Source organism: Astatotilapia calliptera, chromosome 7, assembly GCF_964374335.1.
Source record: "Astatotilapia calliptera chromosome 7, fAstCal68.1, whole genome shotgun sequence".
Taxonomy (NCBI): domain Eukaryota; kingdom Metazoa; phylum Chordata; class Actinopteri; order Cichliformes; family Cichlidae; genus Astatotilapia; species Astatotilapia calliptera.
Window position 1 is genome coordinate 23785274 of NC_137428.1, and position 20900 is coordinate 23806173.

Genomic DNA, 20900 nt, shown 5'->3' on the forward strand with positions numbered 1-20900 from the left:
GTATGGTGTTCTTGGGATGCAACTCAGTATTCTTCTTCCTCCAAACACGACGAGTTGAGTTTATAGCAAAAAGTTCTACTTTGGTTTCATCTGACCACATGACATTCTCCCAATCCTCTGCTGTATCATCCATGTGCTCTCTGGCAAACTTCAGACGGGCCTGGACATGCACTGGCTTCAGCAGCGGAACACGTCTGGCACTGCGGGATTTGATTCCCTGCCGTTGTAGTGTGTTACTGATGGTGACCTTTGTTACTTTGGTCCCAGCTCTCTGCAGGTCATTCACCAGGTCCCCCCGTGTGGTTCTGGGATCTTTGCTCACCGTTCTCATGATCATTTTGACCCCACGGGATGAGATCTTGCGTGGAGCCCCAGATCGAGGGAGATTATCAGTGGTCTTGTATGTCTTCCATTTTCTGATGATTGCTCCCACAGTTGATTTTTTCACACCAAGCTGCTTGCCTATTGTAGATTCACTCTTCCCAGTCTGGTGCAGGTCTACAATACTTTTCCTGGTGTCCTTCGAAAGCTCTTTGGTCTTGGCCATGGCGGAGTTTGGAGTCTGACTGTTTGAGGCTGTGGACAGGTGTCTTTTATACAGATGATGAGTTCAAACAGGTGCCATTCATACAGGTAACGAGTGGGGGACAGAAAAGCTTCTTACAGAAGACGTTACAGGTCTGTGAGAGCCAGAGATTTTCCTTGTTTGAGGTGACCGAATACTTATTTTCCACTCTAATTTACGAATAAATTCTTTACAAATCCTACCATGTGGATTCATGGATTTTTTTTTTCACATTCTGTCTCTCACAGTTGAAGTGTACCTCTGGTGCAAATTACTGACCTCTGTCATCATTTTAAGTGGGGGAACTTGCACAATCGGTGGCTGACTAAATACTTTTTTGCCCCACTGTATATCACGTTTTAAACTGTAAACCGTGAACAGTAATTTATGCTGGTCATTTACCTGATCATACCTTCTTCAGACTTTTGGACTCCCTGAAACTGAGGCAAAGAGTTTTCAACTATTGATCAGAGGATGATTAAACCAATAAAATTATTCAAGGTCTGGAAAAAACAAAACCTGACACCCGAAGAAGAAAAAAACCCTCAAAAAGTGAAAAATATAAAGTCTGTCTGTGATGGTTACCCTTAACCCATCTGTGCCAGCAGTGTCAGACAGCAGAGCTCAAGGTGTGTACACGTCGGTTCTTGTCTGTGTGTCTGTGCATATGTGTGTGTGTGTGTGTTCCTGTCTAGCTATCTTTGTGAGGACTGAAAATCTGCATTCTACTATACTTGTGAGAACCAACAGTGACTTGTGAGGACACACTCACCGGTCCTCACAAGTTTGAAGGCCTTTTTGAGGCTCAAAATGTGGTTTTAGTGTCAGGGTTACAATTAGGTTACGGTTAGGTTTAGGGTAAGGGTCTGGGTTAGGCATTCATTTTTAATAGTTAGGGTTAGGGTAAGGGGCTAGGGAAACCATTATATCAATGAAGGTCCTCACTAAGATAGCTGAACGGGCTTGTGTGTGTGTGAGTGAGATCACTGCTCTAGGTGGCACGGGTCCTATTTTGTGATCTCTCAGGCTGACATGTCGAGCAGCGGCCGACCTGGGGTGACCAACAAAAGAGCAGGATGTCTAGAACCACCACCACCCCCACCTCTAAAGACACACAAATTCCCCACACAGGAATGTGATGCGACAATAAGGAAACACAATGAAGAGCACAGACAATACAGACAAGCACACACCGTCCCGTCTGCGGGTCAGAATCGGATGAACGCTCTGAACAAATGGACGTTTCATTGCACCTGAAGCTGTTTTTGTATATTTAGATCTTTTCCCCTCCTGGACGGACAGACATGAGAGAAACCCGGGATTCTCCATCAGGCGATGAAGCCCAGCTTGTCCTCTGAATGGAAACTGTCTCCATTCATTCACGGAAATAACAACAGCTCATTAAGATAAAGTCAGATTGTGCAGATGAGGGTGACTGATTGGCCACATGAGTGACGGGGGCCCGGGGCCGTCACAGCACCTCCAGAGGGGCGGGGAGGGGCCGACGCCATCTCGGCTAACCTACATGCTCTCGGGCCTGTGACGAAATGTTACAGCGAGAGGCAGCCATTAGCGTCTCCTGCTTTTCCAGCTCAGACACAAACGCTTTAATAATGGTTTACATTCCGGGGTCGCAATCTGTGCCGAAGGTGCCCGTTTGGCGGTGGCGTCGCAGAGGATCTCTCGAGCGGGAGCACTTCTCACATGGCCTGTGGACCATGACTTCAGCCGGTGATGGTGGTGGGCCTGTTTTGGAGTGACCCTCTCTCTCCTCCTCCTCTCCAAGAACAATAACGAGCAGGCTGGAGCAGCAGGGGCTGCATTAGCTGCTGGGTTCAGAGGGCATCCTTTCCAAGGAAGTGGCCTGTTTTTTTTGTCCAATCTGCGCTTCTCCATTCTGGAGCTTGATGCGTCTCAGTCAGGCCTGGATGGGTAATTAAAAAGGCAAGACCTCAAGTTGTGATCATTAGGGGCCAATCCAGAATAGACCCCCTTTCCGCTATGACTCGTAAGGCTTCCTCATTTCATTGTGCTTCTCTCCTCCCCTTGTGTGTACACGAGGTGGCTTAAACATTGCTCAACCTCCACCCTGGGTCGCACATAAGCCGCAAAACACCTGAAAACACTGCCAGCAAACATAAACTTCACCACAATCAATCCTGTGCCCTTTTTTTCTGCCCTCAATGCTCCTCCTGATGCACATTCTCCATCTGCCGCTGACGCCTTGCACGCTCTACTTGTTACTTTTTATCTGCACTAACACTTCATTTCTCCCACTCTAGCTATTGAAATGTTTCTTTGTCTCCCCTCCACCCACCCACCGCCTCCACTGCCTCTGTCTTCACCCTCCGCTCTTGACTGCTGCTGTTGTGCTGTGTGGCTTTCACCGTCCAGGGCCCTTGAAGTCTCTTTGCGGTCCTCTCATGAGTTTCGTCTCCCCACTCAGACCCCACTTGCCTCTTTCACCGAGACATTAACTCCACTCTTATCCTCTCACGCTCTTATCCAGCGTCCCACGCTCGATATATTTTTTTGAGGCAAATTTATCTTTTTGCATCGTTTTGGGAAAAGTCTTTTATCGCTGTAATCTGTTTTACAAGAAACAGGAGGTACTGTAGGAAGACATCTGCCTTTTTTACTCCCATTTTTTTCCCTTTTAACTGCACTCATTAGTGTGGCTTCTCTAGCGGCCAGACATTCTCATTTTATTTGCCAATCAGACCCAGTCCAAAGAAGTAGAGCTCCTTTTCCTTTTAGCAGCAAAGGAGCCTCTCTTGTTGAAAAGAGTTAAGCCAAGTGCCTTGCTTGAGGGCATTTTAATGCATGACCTCTTTTTACCCTTCATCGTCCACCCACACACACACACACACACACACACACACACACACACACACACACACACACACACACACACACACACACACTCAAGAGTCTGACAGTACTCCTCAGGCGCAGACTGTGGTTTTTTTAGATGCAGGACAAACAGAGGGTCAATGCGGCACGCAGAGCGGATCGGGAATGTTTAACTTCTTTATCTCGTTTCATCTTTTAGCCCGTACAAGAATAAGTTTTCGAAGCAGTTCTAGGAATATTTGTGTTCTTCCTTTGCTTGGTAATCTTTGATCTTCTGTGTGCGGGTGGAGGATAAATCAGCACAATCAGCATGTCTGTGTGACGTTGAATGAGGTGTTTGTCGGCCGGGTGTTTGACTGCACTGGCCTCTGCAGGTCAGTCCTCTCCCTCGGGGCAGGACCTGATACCTGGAAGATTTTATCCACCTCCGTCGTGTGTGTATAGTGCTGCATGTGTGTGTGTGCTTTGAAAGGTGCGTTTTTCTTGATGTCTCCTGGTCAATAGTAGCTTCCTGCCTTCGGGGTCTGAGTGTTGTTTAATAGGCCGGTATGACACAGGGCACCTGTGTTTCCTCCTTCTACCTGCTCCGACACAGAAACAGCCTCTGTTTGGCCACTTTGCTCTGTTTGACTGGCACATTTGTTCCAGCTGCATTAGAGTTAAAGATGGAGGAGATTAGATAACTTCTTGAAATTTGAGAGAGGTGATATCATTTGAAGTCTGCTCAGGTGTTCTGAGGCCTCTTTTCGGGCCTATGAGAGCAAATTGACTTACAGTGAAATTTAGATGATGATTGCAGTAGGTGGTTTGGTCCTCCACCTTGAACTAGATAAAGGTCATAACCACAATATACAGTACTGTGCAAAAATCTTGAGCCACTCCTTCTTTCTTTTTTTTCTTTTTTTTTTTTTTTGAGGAACATGGGAAATGCGTGCAGCAAGTTATTGAAATACGTGTAATGGATGCTGGCAGCCTTTTGATCTGTTCTCGGTCAAATTGATCCCACACTGCTTCAATAATGTTGCGGTCTGGGCTTTGGGGAGGCCAATCCATGGCTGACAGTGTTCCAGGTATGCTTTCATCATTATCAGGCTGAACAACAAAGCTGTTGCCAATCAGAGCCTTTCCAAATGGTATCGCATAGCAGATCAAAATCTGATGGTTTTATTACTCCACCAGACCTGTTGCCACTGATTTTCAGTCCACCCACATGGAAAAGAAATAGTAATAACTTATATGATTTACTCATGAAAGTGGCCACTTTCTCATTACTTTCATATATTGTTGTAGGAAGTATCCAAAACATACAAGTTTCATTTATATAATTTTTCAAGGGATCTTATATCTGTTTTCCCTCTTGTATGCTTTTCATACAAGTTTCACACAAGACAGATACAAACTTTATAAGATTTATATATATCTTTTCCATATGGGCAGTTTTTGTCTAATATGGCATACCTCAGCCTGCTTCTTAAGGAGATCATTTTTAGATACTGTTAATACTGCTGTGGATAGTTTTTCAGAACGGCTGCTTCTTCTTTTGTCCTCCACGCTGCACACTATACATAGATATACCAAGTTTTCAGCTAATAGCTCTTTGCGAATCACCTTGTTGATGCATAAAACAATTAAATGGGAACAAATGATGTGTTTGTGCAACAGGCAGATACAATTTAAAATGGGTTACTTGCTATTGTCTGTTGCTCTGTTATGTGTACACACTGCACAGGTTCATCCCTTAAGTTAAGAACTTTTTATGCTTGTTTGAGTGTTAAGTGGCTTAACAAAACAATGATGATATTAATAAAAACATTCCTCTGAAAATGGTCAGGTGCAAGGATTGGACTGAAAAGAAAATCACGACATCATGAACATGAAATTAGTTTTACTATTGAAACTACCCCATGATATTGATCCTCAAAGCTGGCCGTAGAAAAAAACCTCCTCTCCCTCCCCACAAAATGTACACTTAGAAGATCTGTTACCGTCTTTGTCTTGTCATTGTTATCGCTGGTATTGGGGTTTTGAATAGCGAGGGCTCAGAAATGCTGGATAATAATAATTAGTTTATCAGTAGTAGTGGAAATAACAACAAGAAGGCACGAGTATAGCATCCACATGATACTGGGTTTTTTTTCAATGCAACGTCAGTGGAGAGCCTTCACCACACCCGTGGTATCAGTCAGCCGTTGCAGTGCAGCCGCAGACTGGTTGGACATTTTCTGATCAACTTCACCGGTGATTATATAGAAAAGGTGAGTTTAACAACCTCAGTTCATTCATTCAGAGACACACAGTGACGACTGCAATAAGCTTCTGACATGGCGTGTGACGTTTCCCTGCTTCTGCATGGGTAACAGTTAGAGAGTCAGCCTGTGAAATCTATGGAAATATATGAACTGAGGCAGATCATACATTTCATACAACTCAGCTAAATGTTCAATAAGTCCTCCCAAACCACCACTGTGGTTCCTGTTATATTGGCACGTAAGATTGCTGGATAGTGGTCTGGACTGAGTAAACAGGCTAAATACCTGTACGATGAATCTCACTTCCATTAGCCTTTACGCTACCCTACTGTGGGAAGTAGTTGCTGTATCACAGAGCTACACAGAACCAACACTACAGCTGCCAACGTCATCACACTCGTACTCATCATTTTCTCGTCACATGTTCTTCTCTTAAATGCATCCATGGGGTTGCACATTTCCCTGTAACACACTTCTGCCCCTTTAACTCTGTTAAAGAAGGAGAAGTTCAGAATAATCATTCAGAGTAATTAGTGATAAGGTAATGGGTTCACTCACACAATCTGGGTCTAATCAAGGGTCACAAAGAGGTTGACCCGGGCGGGGCCCGCCTGGCAGCGCTGCCATTCACAGTTAAAAACAGCGGCGTGTCCTGCAGCTCATTTGGGTGGACAAACTCTGCCAGCCTACATTATACGTATTCGTCAGGCTGAATTGGTGGGCCAGTATCTCGGGCCCAGAGATAAGTGGAGAACTTTCCAGATGACTGGAGCAGGACAACCCCAGCCCGTCATTCCACTGATTGCCACACACTCCTCTGTTGCCTTTTTGGCAGCAATTTCTGCCGGGCCCCCCTCCATTCTGCCTTTCACTTTGTCCCAGTAATGATAATGGGACACATGCCTTCACCGCCACACACAATGTTATATCACACAAGCACACACTCTCACTCTGTCTGTCCGTCTCTCGCACACACACACTCACGGGCACAGTGTTAGTACGGTTTCTCTGTTAAATGTAGTAAGTCCCTGTCGCCCCATCCTGCCAGCTTTGTCTGCCCTCAGCTGTTCCGGCCCGGTGCCCGTATTGTGCTGCCGGGCTCATTACCAGAAGCACTGTGGCCCGAAACCTCCTCACTAATAGGCCCGGGGAGAGACAGAGAGGAGTTATTTCTGTTGTGTCGTCTGTGGAGCAGTTGTAATGTGTGGGGTTTTTTGGCAGCAGGACTGTTAATGTTTAACGCTCGCTGCTGTTATTTCTCTGGCTGGTCCTCAGCTGGCTGGAGAAGCTGAAAAAAAGGGTTTCACTTAAAAGATTTTCCTCATTCCAGCGAGGCACATGAACGCGAACGAGCGTATATGGATGTGTATCATGTCTCTGCATGCTTGAGCAAGGGACTTGCAACCAATGAGCGTCTGGGTGGTTGATGGGCTGTCTGGGGTGGACCAGGCCACTTGGACAACAATGGGATGAAATTCTGGTGTTGTTTAAAGTTTACAGAGCAGTGTGTGTGTGTGTGCGTGTGTGTGTGTGTGTGCGCGTGTGTGTGTGTCTACAGTGGTTTGGCTGGAGGAGCGAGAGGAAGCAGGGGGTGTAAAGGAGTGAGTCAGGAAATGGTGAAATGTGAGGAGATGGAAGACTTGAGGGGGGAAAGAAAAAGAAAGAGGAGCGCATACTGTAAACAGAAACGTGTCAGGGCTGATCTTCATCAGCAGATCCTCTGACTGAGGACTTCAGGTGATTGTCTCAGAGAAAACCCTTCATGCAGTCTGATTGAGGAGTTACATAATTAGACTTGAGGGTTTCTTTAAAGATGAATTAGGCCATGAACTGTGCAGAAGTTCGTGAACTAAAAAACGACTACAGCGATCGCGGTGGTCTAATGAGAGTAAAGAGCAGCTCAGAAGATCCAACACAGGAGTTCAATCAGGTTCAAGTGCAGGTTTCAAATAAATACTCTGATATTAAGTTACAAATAAAACAACAACAAAAAAAAGTTAGATTAAAAAAACCATTATTATCGCATTTATTTTCATAATAATAATAAAATGAAAATGTATTTATTTTATCGGTCTCATTATCTTTTATATTGTGTTTTTGTTTTGTTTTTTCTAAATTATCAAAAAATTTAAAAAGAAATGTATTTTTTTTAAAAAGGAAAAAATCGTCCCGACCTCTCGCCATTAATCTCGCGGTAGGTGGAGGTGGTGGTGGCACCAGGTGGGCCGCGGCACCGCCGAACCGTGGCCTCGTTACGGCGGCTCTATAATGAGGCCGCAAAGAGGAAAGAAATAATTGCAAATAAAAGTACATGATGCAGAAAATAAAAAAAGAAATTAGACAGATGCGCGTGTTTTTCGGGATCATTGACTGTGTCCTTTAAAAAAATGCTGAGTGGAAAAAAAAAAAGCATTTCAGGTTTTTTTTTCTGTTGTTGTTGTTTTTTGGGGGGGAGGGGGGGTCAGCTCACCGAAATAGCGTCAACGATGACGTCACCAATAATAATAATAATAATAATAATAATAATAATAACCGATTTAACGTATCACAATTTCCCTGCTATATTGAGCTCTGGAGAATTGAGAAAGCAAACAGGGAAAAAGCACATAAATTTGTCATGCTTTAATTAAAATAATTCTTTAGAAATTCATTATGTACATCTGCAATAATATTAATAACAGTATAAGAAAAAATAGTCACAGTTTTTACCAAACATCAGAACATCAGCATGACAACAAACTCAATTTAACTGAAGCAAAAACAAACGTATTTCAAGCCTTGTTGGTTTTTAGTGGCCAAATCATCATCACCCCCTCCCCTCTTAGTGAAACTGCATCACTTCCCCCATAAAGTAATTCTTCATTTACATTATGTACATATTGCTGGACAGATATGTAATTGTCTTTGAGGGGCGTATGGAGGCTTTTCTTCTGTAACTGTGATTTTTTTTCCCCCCAACAGTAAAATCAGAATTTACAGTAACAAAAAATAAAATAATAATAATCACAAACTGAATTTGCAGGCAAGCATACAAGTAGATTGAGAATAGAAATTGATTCGTGGTGATAGGATAGGATTCAGTTTTTTCCCTCTTCTTAAAAACAAAGAAAAACAAATAAAGGTTGTAAACAAAGCAGGCATAGTTCAGTACAAAGAAGTTGCATATCTCTTATTCACTGGATCAGTGGAGTCAAGTTGCAGATGTGCCAGGAAAAGAAAAGAAGAAGAAAGAAAACAGTCTTTGGCCAAAACAGCGCTGAATGGATTCATACTGAAAATATGCTCCCATGGAGTCTGTGGAAACAAGCCCTGGAGGAGGTCGTGGTTAGCAATGTGTAAACGTGCATGAGTCACAGCTACCCTGGGAAACGGTGTCTGTGACTGCAAATAAATACAGGAGCAGGCTTAGGATGACCATGAGAGGACGAGAAGGAGAGAAAAAATGTGTTGCTGGGTCATCAGTAGAAGTCTCGAGTTCACTTCCAGTTTAGAGCTGCGTGTCTCGGTCCACATCAGATCAGCTGATGGTAAGGTCTCCAGTCTTTACCGTGGCGTGGAGGCCCATCAGGACTGAGGCGAGCAGCGAGGACTAGAGGTGGTCGTAGGCGGCTGCAGATGGCGGGCCCGTGCGGGAGGCCGAGCTGTAGTAATAGGGCGAGCCTGCGGGGGGAGACACAGATGGAGCTGGATGATGCTGGTGGTCACAGCTTTGGCTCTGAGTGTTTTGAGGCTGAAGGCCCATCGCGACCTGCACGTAATGAGGGACCCGGAAACCCTAAAAGCATGAGTGATGCTGGGGTATGTTTCAAGCAGAAAATCAGCCATCAAACCTCCACCTATCTGTCAATTAATAAAATTTGGTGATGAGATGAGAATACAAAGCGAGTTTCTCCAGCAATTAGACTACAAGATGCCTGCCTGCACTCCACAAAACTGCAGTAACAATACAACAATACTGCATACACTGCTGTCTTTGAGGTAAAAATGAATACATTTCAAGCTACTGTACATTTCAGTGTCGAGAAATGGAAATGTTAAAGGTTTAGATGACTTTTTGCTCATTAGTTAATGAAAAGTTGTTTTACCAGTTGTCTGATGTTATATTGTTTTGTCTGCAGCCCAGATGTGGCTTTTAATACAGCAAAATTTTTACCAAGATAAATGAATATGTTAAAGAAAGGTAGGGGGGTCAAAAAGTGCATTAGGTGTCACGCGCGCCACTTCCTGGTAGGCCGTCTATTAAATTCTAGTCAGAGTGAAATGTTTCTGAATCATAAGGTCAGAGAGAAAATTCTCGTAAACCGTTTGTGAATTCTGGAGAAGCTCCGCAGGGGACACGTTCGCCGCCTTAGTAACAAATATGCACGGGGTTGGGCTTACGTGTGCTCAGTTACTCACCCAGCAAGCTGGAGTTGGTGAACCTCCAGGCTTCGCTGTACGAGGTGTAGGGCGAGTGGCTGTAGGACTGACCCGAGTAGTCTGCACCTGCTGCAGAGAAGGAAAAGAACATTTTAAAAATAAAGTTGAGCAAACAGTCCAAACGCTCCGAGCTGAAACACGCGAGGAGACGTTTTTTATTAAAATGCAAAGCTGGAGCATTGCAAGGAGCTCGGCAGGTTGTTTGTCTGAGTGCCAGCATCTGTTCAGCCTTAGCTCATAATTCACCGACAGTTAGTGCGGCCTGTAAACCATTAATCTGTGGTGCAGGTGGATGGCTGAGGGTAAAATCCCTCGGCCCAGTGGTGCGTGCACACAGCTAGCCTTTACGCCCTCTTTCTCCAGCGCTTAGGCCCCTTCCATCGTTCAGCCTCTGCCCTCTGAAATGTCCTCCTCCTCTCTCCATCCTGCACTTCCTGTCTGGCAACTCCTCTTTCTTTCATTTTTCTTTTCTTCTTCTTCTTCTTCTTTTTTTAAACATTCCAATATCTAATTGGTAATTATGTTGGCTGGAATGAATCCCTGAGCTCCCCACCTCCTCCTCCTTTTCTGCCCCCCCCCTACTCGGTAATTGTGTATCAACGCTTCCTCACAGCGAGCCCACCAGAAAAAATAATAAATCAGACCCTCTCATTTCGCGCTTCGGAGGGCAGACTTCAAATAAAAAAAAAAAAAAAGGCAGATCGCACACATACATGCACATACACACTCTCTCTCTCTCTCTCTATGCTCACATGCAGGCATCTTGACACACACACACACACACACACACACACACACACACACACACACACACACACACACACACACACACACACACACAGTAAAAAACAACAACAAAAAAACCTTCTACTCTTCCCAGCTTTACGCCCCATCCACCCACAACCATTGCATCTCCCTCCTGGGCCCCCTGGTTCCCATGGCGATGTGTGGTAAGAGGTGTCTGGGTGAGAGGGTGTGGGCAGCAGGGTGGAACCCCAGCCAGTTCCCTGTACCCCTCCCCATCGGGCTCACGTGCACCCCTGCGCTCGTTCACCCTGGCAAGACTACTCATTAACTCAGCCCGTCTCCTGGTTAATCTACAAGCCGCCATCCTGCCCTGCTCCTTCTTTCTGTTTCCTTTCCTTCCTCCTCTTTCTCTCTCTTTCTTTCTACTTGTCTTTCCATTTTTCCATTTTTAAAACAAAAACGTATTCCTTCGGGTCAGCTCCTTACCTGCTACCATTCCCGTGATTGCAGAGGAAGAGTATCCCGTCTGAGCAGGGGAGGGGATGTGAGGTGGGTAGCCAGGGAGGGTGGAGCTCACCATGTCGCGCCCTGAAAGCACACAAAAAAGCCGCACATCTTTAACACCGAGGTGGATGTTTAGATTGGTGTTTTGTGCTGGACAAACGTGTAAGATGCAAAGACTGAATTGAAGCTGAAACGATAGGATCAGTTTATCATTTAACTTTCTGCAGCATTCAAATGCCGAAAAATAAACGAATGAGCAAAAAGTAAACAGAGATGAGATGGATGGCTGCGTTACCTGAGATGACAGACTGACTGCTGAATTGCCCATACACTGGTGCATGATGGGAGAATGAGTTGAAGGCGTTGGGGAAATGGTTGGAACTGCTGCTGCTGCTGCCGCTGCAGCTGCTGCCGCTGACAGAAATGGGTTTCTGCAGCGCGTGCAGCTCCACAAAAGCCAGGTTACAGGCTGCCATGTTTGGGGAGGGGGTTGTGCTGGTCACTTCTGGGGACATTTCCTGTTTTAGACAAAGTGGCAGGGTCTGTACGGGCTCTGAGGTGGCGAGAGCCAGTGTGCAGCGCGTGGGTAAGGAAATAAAAAAACAAAACAAAGCAAAAACAAATGGTGAACATGGGTGGAAGTGAAAAAAGAAAAAACACGCAGGACTAAAAGAACTGTGTGAAATGCCAAAACTGAACAAAGAGTGAGCGGCAGCATGTGGAGGGTTCTGGGCCCTGTGGTTAATGGAGGTTAAAGAGCATAATCCAGCATTAAGAGTCTCACCAGTCACCATGGTGTAGCTCTGGTGTGCCGACAGATTTCGTCCAATGGCAGAGCTGGATGATGAGAGGCTGGTCTTGGCTTCGTCTAGGCTACCATTGATGAGGGACAGCGGGTACAGAGTCTGAGGATGATAAAGGCTGCTGTTACAAGTGTACAAGTAAAAAAATGAAATGAGGCTTTTCAGTCCAAACAGTCGGTACCTGCTCGGTTTTGCTGTTTGCTGCTGATCCAAATGAATCCGGAGGATAGTGATGACGATCGAAGCCGCAGTCCAGATGTTGCGAGGCGGGGGGGAAGTGTTCCACTCTCATCTGTTTCCTCGGGATGCCTCCGCTGCCCTGAGAGTCCACGCTGTGCCGACAGCTCTCCTGATCACCTGTGAGAGGCAACGAGGAGGATAGAGGAGGAGGAAAGCTTCGTGTTAAACTGGCAAACAGTAATTTTATCCTGAAGGTCTTTAAATGTCCTCTGAGAAGATTTTGGCCCCTTCAATTATTTGAAAACTAAAGAGCTAAAGAGCTTGTCTCTTTGGCACAGTTCCTAAGTGGCTCTAATCTTAATTAACTGGTTTGTAGTTCTTTGTGGCCATCTGCGTCCCTCAGAGCTCCATCCCAAGTTTGCGCTCTCTTACTACTTCTTTGAATTTATTAGAAATCACAACATTAATAAAACTAAAGCAGGCCATAAATCACCGCTAACAAATGATTACACTGATATCAACGACTTGATTGCCTGCGTCCCTGACAGACGTCAGCTTTTTAGTTATTGGAGGAAAAACTGAGATCTGTCTAAATGCTGAAGAACAGGACAGAAGCTGCTGTGTCACAGTGATTGGTGTTAAGCGTGCCCTGTCGTGCACAGGACCTTGCAAACCTTAATAAAGTAAAGCTGAATTTCCGTTCGAGGGACAACTTTTGGCCTGTTTTACCCTTGCAACAGGAAAGTGTTCTTACAGGAAACAAGGTCAGATTAATGATTAAATAAAGCAGCTGGGAGAGCCATACTTGTTTTCATCTTTAAAAGTTTTAGAGTGCATGCCTGCAGAAGACCTAGAAACAAGTTTTTCCAGCCATATTTGCCTTTGTTTTCTCAGTATTGTTAAGGATAGTGGGCAGTAACCCAGTCTTTCTTATGAATAAGCTTCAGATTGCGGTGTTTTGTTTGCTAGATTGATTTCTTACTGTCATCGTGGCTCCTTTTGCCTTCGCCGTTGGGTTGAGGAATACCCAGCAAGCCACTGATGGAGTAAGTTGAACCCAGAGAGTCCGACTGCGGGGATTCTGGAGGGGTGACCGCAGAACTGGGGACTGAGAGCGAGAGAAAGAGAGAACAACAAAGACAGATCTGAGACAACGATACTGCGCAGCTCTTTGCTGCTGATGTGACGAGAGGCCCGAGTTTAATCTCGCAGAGCAATGTATTTAATCCTAATCCTTTCCTGCATCCCTTGTTGTCGTGCATGTGTTCATAAGTGGTGCAGACTTACTCAAAGTTTGCCCTGGACTCAGGCCTTTTCCATCCAGAGGAAGGTTAAACGGCTGCTGGACCTTCGTTCGGATTATTCTGGAACAAAAACAACAATTTTTAATGGATTAAAGCATTCCCACTAATTATACCACACACACACACACACACAAAGGCAAAACAAAGGCAGCACACTCAGTCTCAGCCATTCAGCTCAGCCGAACTCAGCCAGTCACAGCTAAATGCTGCTTAACCACCTGAACCCCGGCTTACACGATTTCATTCATAATTCAGTTTGGCACCTGTTAATGGAGCTCACGCTGGGCACTGTGTCACTGTCACACACTCCCTCCGCCAGCAGCCGGTCTCTGATTTCCCAGGCGAACATGGTGGGATTCTGCCTCTTGTACTCAGCGATCTTCTCCACAACCTTAGGAGTGGCCACTTTGGGCTTGGAGCCGCCAATCACACCGGGCTTGATGCTGCCTGTTTCATAGTAGCTGGAAGGGAAAGATGATTTTGTAAGTGGAAAGTTTAGACGGGACATAAAAGTGCTCCTGATGATTAAGCAACCTCTCAGCTCTCGAGACTCTCATTAACAGGAACAATTAACAGGAAGTTGAGGACTCACCGTCCCAGGATCTTGCTGACGCAGCCGTGGCTGACTCGAAGCTGCCGGGAGATGTCACAAGGCCGAACCCCCTGATGGGCCATGTCCACAATGCGTTGCCGGATCACCTCCGGAAGCGGGCGTCCATTAACAAACATTCCACCTAGTTGGTTAAGACCCCCATGACCTGGGGGAGGAGGGGGGATGAACACTTATAAATGTCATGGAACTCACGTGCACCTGTCTGCACACACGCACACATGCATGTTGATTCAATCACACCTGCTGATTCACACATCATTTATCCAGGTTAACTCTATAAAAGCTGTTTGCATGGAAAGAAATGATCTAAAAGTTCACACACACACACAGATTTTACAGATTCATACCAGAACTTTACTCAGTGTTTTAATCTATTTATATTTTATTTAAAATATAACATAAAAATAATTAAAAGAAATAAAAAAATACTAATGATTACATATTAGTGCTATATTTTGCAGAACCGGGCATATTTAATTTATCTAAAGTAAACAGAATTTATCCCTAAAGCAAGACTGATGTTTTAGATTTAGATAATAAACAAGATGGCAGTGAGTCGTGGAGGTTAGTGAGACCTTTTGATACTTGGATGTGGTTAGCGTCAGTCTTTTCTGGAAGCTTTTTGTGTGTTTAAAAGTTTTATAAATAGGAAAAAAGCTGATATTGATCAAAACTTCAGTTATTTTGGGTGTGAAATTGCTTTTGTGTTTAACACTGGCAACAAACAGAAATGCGCATTCTGGAAAAACTAATGGTTCTTTGATGATCCCACTGGCTAATCGCCTCCTTATAAATAACACCTTCAGGCTTTTCTCCTCACAGTTCCCATTTATAGGCCGCTAATTTGAGGCTCAGTTGGCTTCAGTGACAGTGACTAATGTTATTTTACATTTCAGGAGAACATGTCACTCAGTGAAGGGGCGAGGTGGAGGGGGGTGGGGGTGGGGTAACATTTTAAACTGTGAAGTTCAAGTAAAAAAAAGAAAAAAATCGGATTGTCTATACTCAGTTTTTATTATTTTATGCGTTTCCAGCCTGTTTTTGAGAAGCATCTGTTCACATGAATTATTAAAGTTTAATATCTGTTCTCTGGCACATATAAAAAATATGTATATGTATTTTTTACACTACAGAAATGTGACTGGTGTTCTACAATAACGTGATTTTTTTTTTCATTTTTAATGCACATGAAGCTGATTTTCTGCGCGCATTTACTACAAATTAGGCACAAAGTGCTCCCCTGCTTCGCCCCGGCATATCCTCCATGTCTTCTCTAAAGGCTTGCACGGTGGTGACTCTGCAAGAACACCATTGCTTTTAATTTAACCCCATTGAGTCGCTCGTTTCTCTCAGCCTTTTCTCTTTTCCCCCCCAGCTTTCATTTCCACATCAAACAGCGGCCGGACGAGGCCGAGGCATGGAGGGAGGGCAGCCTCTATTAACGCTGCCAGCCGAGTGTGGAAAAAAATCTCCCTGCCAAGCTTCATCAACCTGCAGGATATTAAAGCGGAGCGGCCCCGAGGCGGACAGGGGGGTAGTGCGTGAACGCGCACGGCGCACTGACACCACGCACACACAGAAAAACAAAGCATGGGTTAATAGATAGATAGATAGATAGATAGATAGATAGATAGATAGATAGATAGATAGATAGATAGATAGATAGATAGATAGATAGATAGATAGATAGATAGATAGATAGATAGATAATCCACGGTCTTCATAGAAGAACACATCTCAGTATTTACCTCTCCCGGTGTTACTGGACATATCCCTGAGTTTGTGCTTGTTGCTCCACCAGCTGAACGTGACGCTCTCCTCCTCCACGCCGACCCGGTTAAAGTGTGTTTATACTCCTACCCCTGCCTGGTCTGGCATGAGTGTTCTCCCACCAACTTCGAGCTGCAGGACATCAAGGTGTTTGTGAAACTGGCTGCTGAACTGGCTGCTGGTCATATCTGTGCGGCCTCTGAACTCCTACTAAACAAACGTTTCCTCCCTGCGCGTTCATCTCACACCGTTAGGTCTACCTGTGGCCCACCTGCTTGTGCTAGTGGGCTACGGTGTGATGATTGAACAGTCTGCAGGAGATTTAGGCCATAATCTTTATGGCATTATAAAGACTGTATTTGATTTGTCTTATTATAGCGATGATTTGTTTATTATAGCGATACATTTATGTATATTCAGTCAGTACCGAATGAAAGCCGAGGTAAACATCATGGCAGCAGTCTCTACGAGACATGGAGCTGAAATGACAGGACTTCACGTTGGATGTGTTAAAGTGAGAGGCCAGCTAGAGAGATGAAAAATAACAATGTGTTATCATTTCTCGGTTTAAGGACACCCAGGTCTGTATAATGATTAGATCCATTGTTTTTGGCTGTGTGTGTGTGTGTGTGTGTGTGTGTGTGTGTGTGTGTGTGTGTGTGTGTGTGTGTGTGTGTGTGTGTGTGTGTGTGTGTGTGTGTGTGTGTGTGTGTCTCTTGTCTACAGGCTTCATCTGTTCAGCTGCTGTACACTGAAGGACTTTTCAGCTCTGGGAAATTCTCACGAAAATGAGCAAAAACATCAAGTGGTAATTTATGAGTAACGAGGGAAGAAAGAAAAAAAGAAACGATATGACGCCCGTCCTAAAAAAGCAGGTAAGCAGAAGTGGATCAAAAGTCAATAAAGCCGCTGCTGGTTTCTCTAAATGTTCAAAATGTTGTCATGACCTGCTGGGAGGCAGTTTTAAATGACGGACAGGACACCTGGACGGCCTGATTCAGTTCAGTTTACCTGCAATAACTTTAACATCGCAGGTACTAATAATCCATACAGCGCATGCCCAGGTCTAATTTACCTGATACTAATTCATTTATTATTAACTGAAACACACTTTTAATCTCGCTGAACAATCCAATGACAGTTATCTACTTTTTTTTGGTAAGTACTTACTTTATTTGACTTTATTTGACTTATTTTTGTTAGCAATTAGAAATATGTAATATTTTGAAACCTGAAACATGTGTGATAGTCTTAAAAAATAATCGAACTTCTAGATGATTATTAATAATGGAAATTGGAGGTAGCTGGTGAAGAAAAATTTAAAAGCATTTAAACTAATATGACATGACTCTAATGTAAAATTAAATCAAGTGTGTTTTATTTAATTTACTTCGATCAGGCCAAATAAAGAGCCGGTACACAGATGATCCACGGCGGGCTAACTTTTACGTTTGGACGTGAATGTATCATGGCTAAAACTGTGTAATTATTAATTTAATAAGCTGCCCGCTGTTTTCGATCGCTTGTATTAACGACGGTTATAAATGTTCAGTGTAAAACGTGATTTCCAGCAGAAATTGAAGGCCTCGCTGTTTTGCTCACAATTCCAAATTTAGCATAAAAACAAGACAGTTTGCGTTAATGAATGTATCATTGACTGTGATGGGGGTGCTTTTTATTTTAGGAGGAACTATTTATTTATTTTAAGAAATCAATGCACTTTGGAAAATTAATAAGAATTATTCATCTGTTTTTGCGCGAGGACCCGTGCCTATAAGGTCACTCGAATTATGTCACTTAAAGACACAAAACAGACACACTCTTTGTTTTTTTCTGCGCACATTTTTCAACTTTAATTAAATTCTTTAGATAACGTCTTGTTAAACAGCGTTTAACCCTGAGCTCTGTCTCGCAGCATTTTGCCCGGTGATTTCTCTCCGTGTTGTCAGGATTGTCTAACGTTCTCATTCAGACATGACAGATCACACAGAAAACATGTTCACTTTAGAAGAGGGCTTACCTTTCCACGCAGGAGCTCGAAATAACAGCAATAATCATAAAAAATGTTCCACAGCAAATATTCTGATATTATCCAAACGATCTCTGGTGGTGTGCGTCCGAGCCGCGTTGGAGGAGGATGGACCGCTGTTGTGCTGCGTTGTGTTGCGTCGTGTGTGCGCAGTCGGCACTGACTCAGGTTTTATCCAGCAGGGCTGCGCAGAGGATGGAGCACTGCAGCCATTGGACGAGGAGGATGGAGGAGGTGTGTTTTGGGTTGGTTTTGGGGTTTTTTGGTTTTTTTTGAGGAGGAGAGGGGAAAAAGTGGGACAGGATGACTGACCGCGGGCTCTGATGGCATCACACCCCCTGAGTGACTGTACGGAAACACTTGTCAGGAGGCGGCTTGTTTCTATTCACCTCCAGCGACAGCCCGCTTTGATTAGATGGTGAACCGGCGTGTGACACCGGGCCCGACTTCCACACGATTTGCTGCGATGCCTCCCTGACAGGCGACTCTGGAGGATCCCACTGAGTCCCACTGAAAAATGTTTTGCAAAACTTTTTTTTTTAACTGAACAAAGAGCAGAAAATGAAAGGTGGAAAATACTCTCAGGTCAGCAGGAGAGACTCTTATGTCCAAATTAAATCGGGGGAAACAAATTAATCTTCGCAACCAATGAGGAATCACGTTATTTATATAAATATAGTTTAACCAAAAAATAAAAGTAATAACAATTCAAATAATTAGTCTTTACCAAAATAAAATACTCCGCGAATAATAAATAAATAGATAATAAATAAAAACACGAAAATTAAATTAACCTCTGGTCCTATAATTTTTGTTGTACTTCATCTATATCTTATTTTTAAATGTTGCTCTCTTCCTTCATATTTAACAACAAAAATTAGCCTGCATGTCTTTAAAAAACGATACAAGGTAAACCTTTTACTGGTTGCATACAGCATTAGAATAAAAACAAAAAAACAACTAAATATGACGAGAAAAAATAAAAAGTTTTTGGCTCACACAGGAGACAGAGGGGCTTCTGAAATAAGCTGCAAGACACTAAAGGATTTTTTTTGCATTTGAGCTTTTTCCAGCTTTTATGTAAAGAACGCATCCGTGCTTCAGTGTGTCCACGTAGTGGTTTTGTGTAGTTGAAAAAAAAAGTAGTTCTTGGTTTGACTTTCTGCACCGTACTTGCAGCAGGCCCCTGCGTGTGCGTGATGTGACAGCAGGGTGTCAGGATCCCGGTGAGTTTAAGACGCTGTTAAACGTTGTTCTCATGAGCCTGTAAAACAAACACAACACCTCTAATAACAGACACCAATGGCACCGTGTCGTCTGTCTCAAATTCAAGTGGCTTTACTCGGCCATATGGACTTAAAAGAATACGATCTGGGAAAGAAAGAAAGAAAGAATCAACTTTGCGCTCTGGAAATCGTTCATTCGTCGTCTTTGAAAAGCTCTGCCACTGCACATGGTCAGGTCAGAGCCGTTGCTGGACAAAGGGTCGAGTGTTTTAAAATAAACACAAACGCCAGCACATTAAAGGAATCGTAGTATTAGCTGGAAGCAGAAACAGTCCTCTGTAAAGTGATCGGAGCGCAGAGAAAATGACAAGTGCCTGAAGGGAGAGGTGGCAGAGAAGAGAGGGAGAGAGGGACAGAGAGGTTACCGAGAGTTTAACAAGGGATTAAAACTCAACGATTGGTATCTATCGCGATCATACTCTGAATTAAAATAGCCTTTAATTATACGACTCCATTTGCCAAGGGGCGAAATTCATACACGCCCCAAAATCCACCGGCCTCTCCGAACGCAGGAAGACCGACATGAAGAAGTTACTGTTAAATATGTCAAAAGTTTCTTAACCTTAATTTTTCCCCAGCTGGAGAATGTCAAAGTTGAGGCTGTAAGATATCATTAAAAAGCATAAAAACACAAAAAGGTTTGCGTTTTATTTGAAAACATAAATTACTGAAAAACATAAATTCGCACGGAAGATGTAAGAGGAGAGAAATGAATACCATGGTCCAAGATTTACAATCCAAATGTTTTCTCTTAAACTATAAATTCAGTTTGAATTATTGCGCATTTAGGTGTAAAAATATTATAGAAAAAATAGAATATACTTTATTGTACAAGAAGAAGATTTGGCTTTACACTATAAACAGCTCATCATAAGGTTGTATTTGTGTAATTAACGTACTAAATCCAGTGTGTTTACAAGATAAAACAAGATCACTGCTAAAACTCTATTTACACGCAGACTGGCGCATTAGACTGGATTTACTGTGTTCATTTTGAATAAGTGTTATAACTGCAAGGCTATCCAAATGCAATCCTCGCCAGACAAGATGTGCACTTGTATGAACATCACTCCTCATATATCCCCAAAGTGAGCAAATGTTAAATCGTTCCTCATAAAGACTCGCTAAAGGCTTGTTGGCAGACTTTTAAGCCACTCTCTGCTTCCTCGTTCAGTTTTCATGTCTTTGGAACTCATCGTCTTCCCTCTTGATTGCTCTGCCGGCCAATTTAGAAAAAGTGTACTTATTTACCCTGAGCGATAACTGTGGGAAGTCTCTGAAACGTGCAGAAAATGTTCAGTGGGACACACGCAGGGGGGGTGGGGGTGGAGGGGACTCAAGAGCAGCTCGGTCTGTTTGGGTTAAAAATTAAAAGGCGCACTCAGGACAAAAGAAAAATTCCACTTATAGGACTATTTTATTTTTCTCCGGGTGTGTCGTGTTTGTTGTGTATCTCCGGACTGATTTCCCCGAGCAAAGTGTGTGTCCCTGTAAGAAACCTGTGACCTGCGGCTACAGGTGGCAACAAAAGTTGGGGGTAAAAGGTCAGCCAGAGCGAGCATTTCCGACTCCAGAGAT

The 20900-nt window shown here is 43.8% G+C and overlaps 1 protein-coding gene across 5 annotated transcripts; it reads right to left on the minus strand.

Annotated features, from left to right (window-relative positions):
• Positions 1-8274: 8274 nt before the first annotated feature.
• pax8 (paired box 8) lies at positions 8275-18183 on the minus strand. Of its 5 annotated transcripts, none has more exons than XM_026173767.2 (12): positions 18028-18183; positions 15986-16139; positions 14217-14358; positions 13888-14085; positions 13608-13684; positions 13303-13428; positions 12322-12497; positions 12122-12242; positions 11633-11890; positions 11320-11421; positions 10066-10155; positions 8275-9327 (listed from the first exon to the last, which is right to left on the minus strand). In XM_026173767.2, exons 2-12 carry the CDS (start codon positions 16005-16007, stop codon positions 9257-9259), a joined length of 1383 nt encoding a protein of 460 aa, XP_026029552.1. In that variant the 5' UTR covers positions 16008-16139; positions 18028-18183; the 3' UTR covers positions 8275-9256. The 5 variants fall into 5 exon arrangements, with proteins under 5 accessions (XP_026029552.1, XP_026029551.1, XP_026029553.1 ...); XM_026173766.2 differs by having other exon boundaries at positions 14217-14382; XM_026173768.2 differs by lacking the exon at positions 11633-11890 and having other exon boundaries at positions 14217-14382.
• Between the last annotated feature and the right edge of the window lie 2717 nt (positions 18184-20900).

Coding starts and splice junctions, on each gene's coding strand:
- pax8 (XM_026173766.2), bottom strand. CDS start 16,007: ATGTCCAGTAACACCGGGAGAG. Junction 13,429..13,607: donor GAGTCCAGGGCAAACTTTGA/GTAAGTCTGCAC, acceptor TCTCGCTCTCAG/TCCCCAGTTCTGCGGTCACC. Junction 11,891..12,121: donor GAGCTACACCATGGTGACTG/GTGAGACTCTTA, acceptor TCGCCACCTCAG/AGCCCGTACAGACCCTGCCA.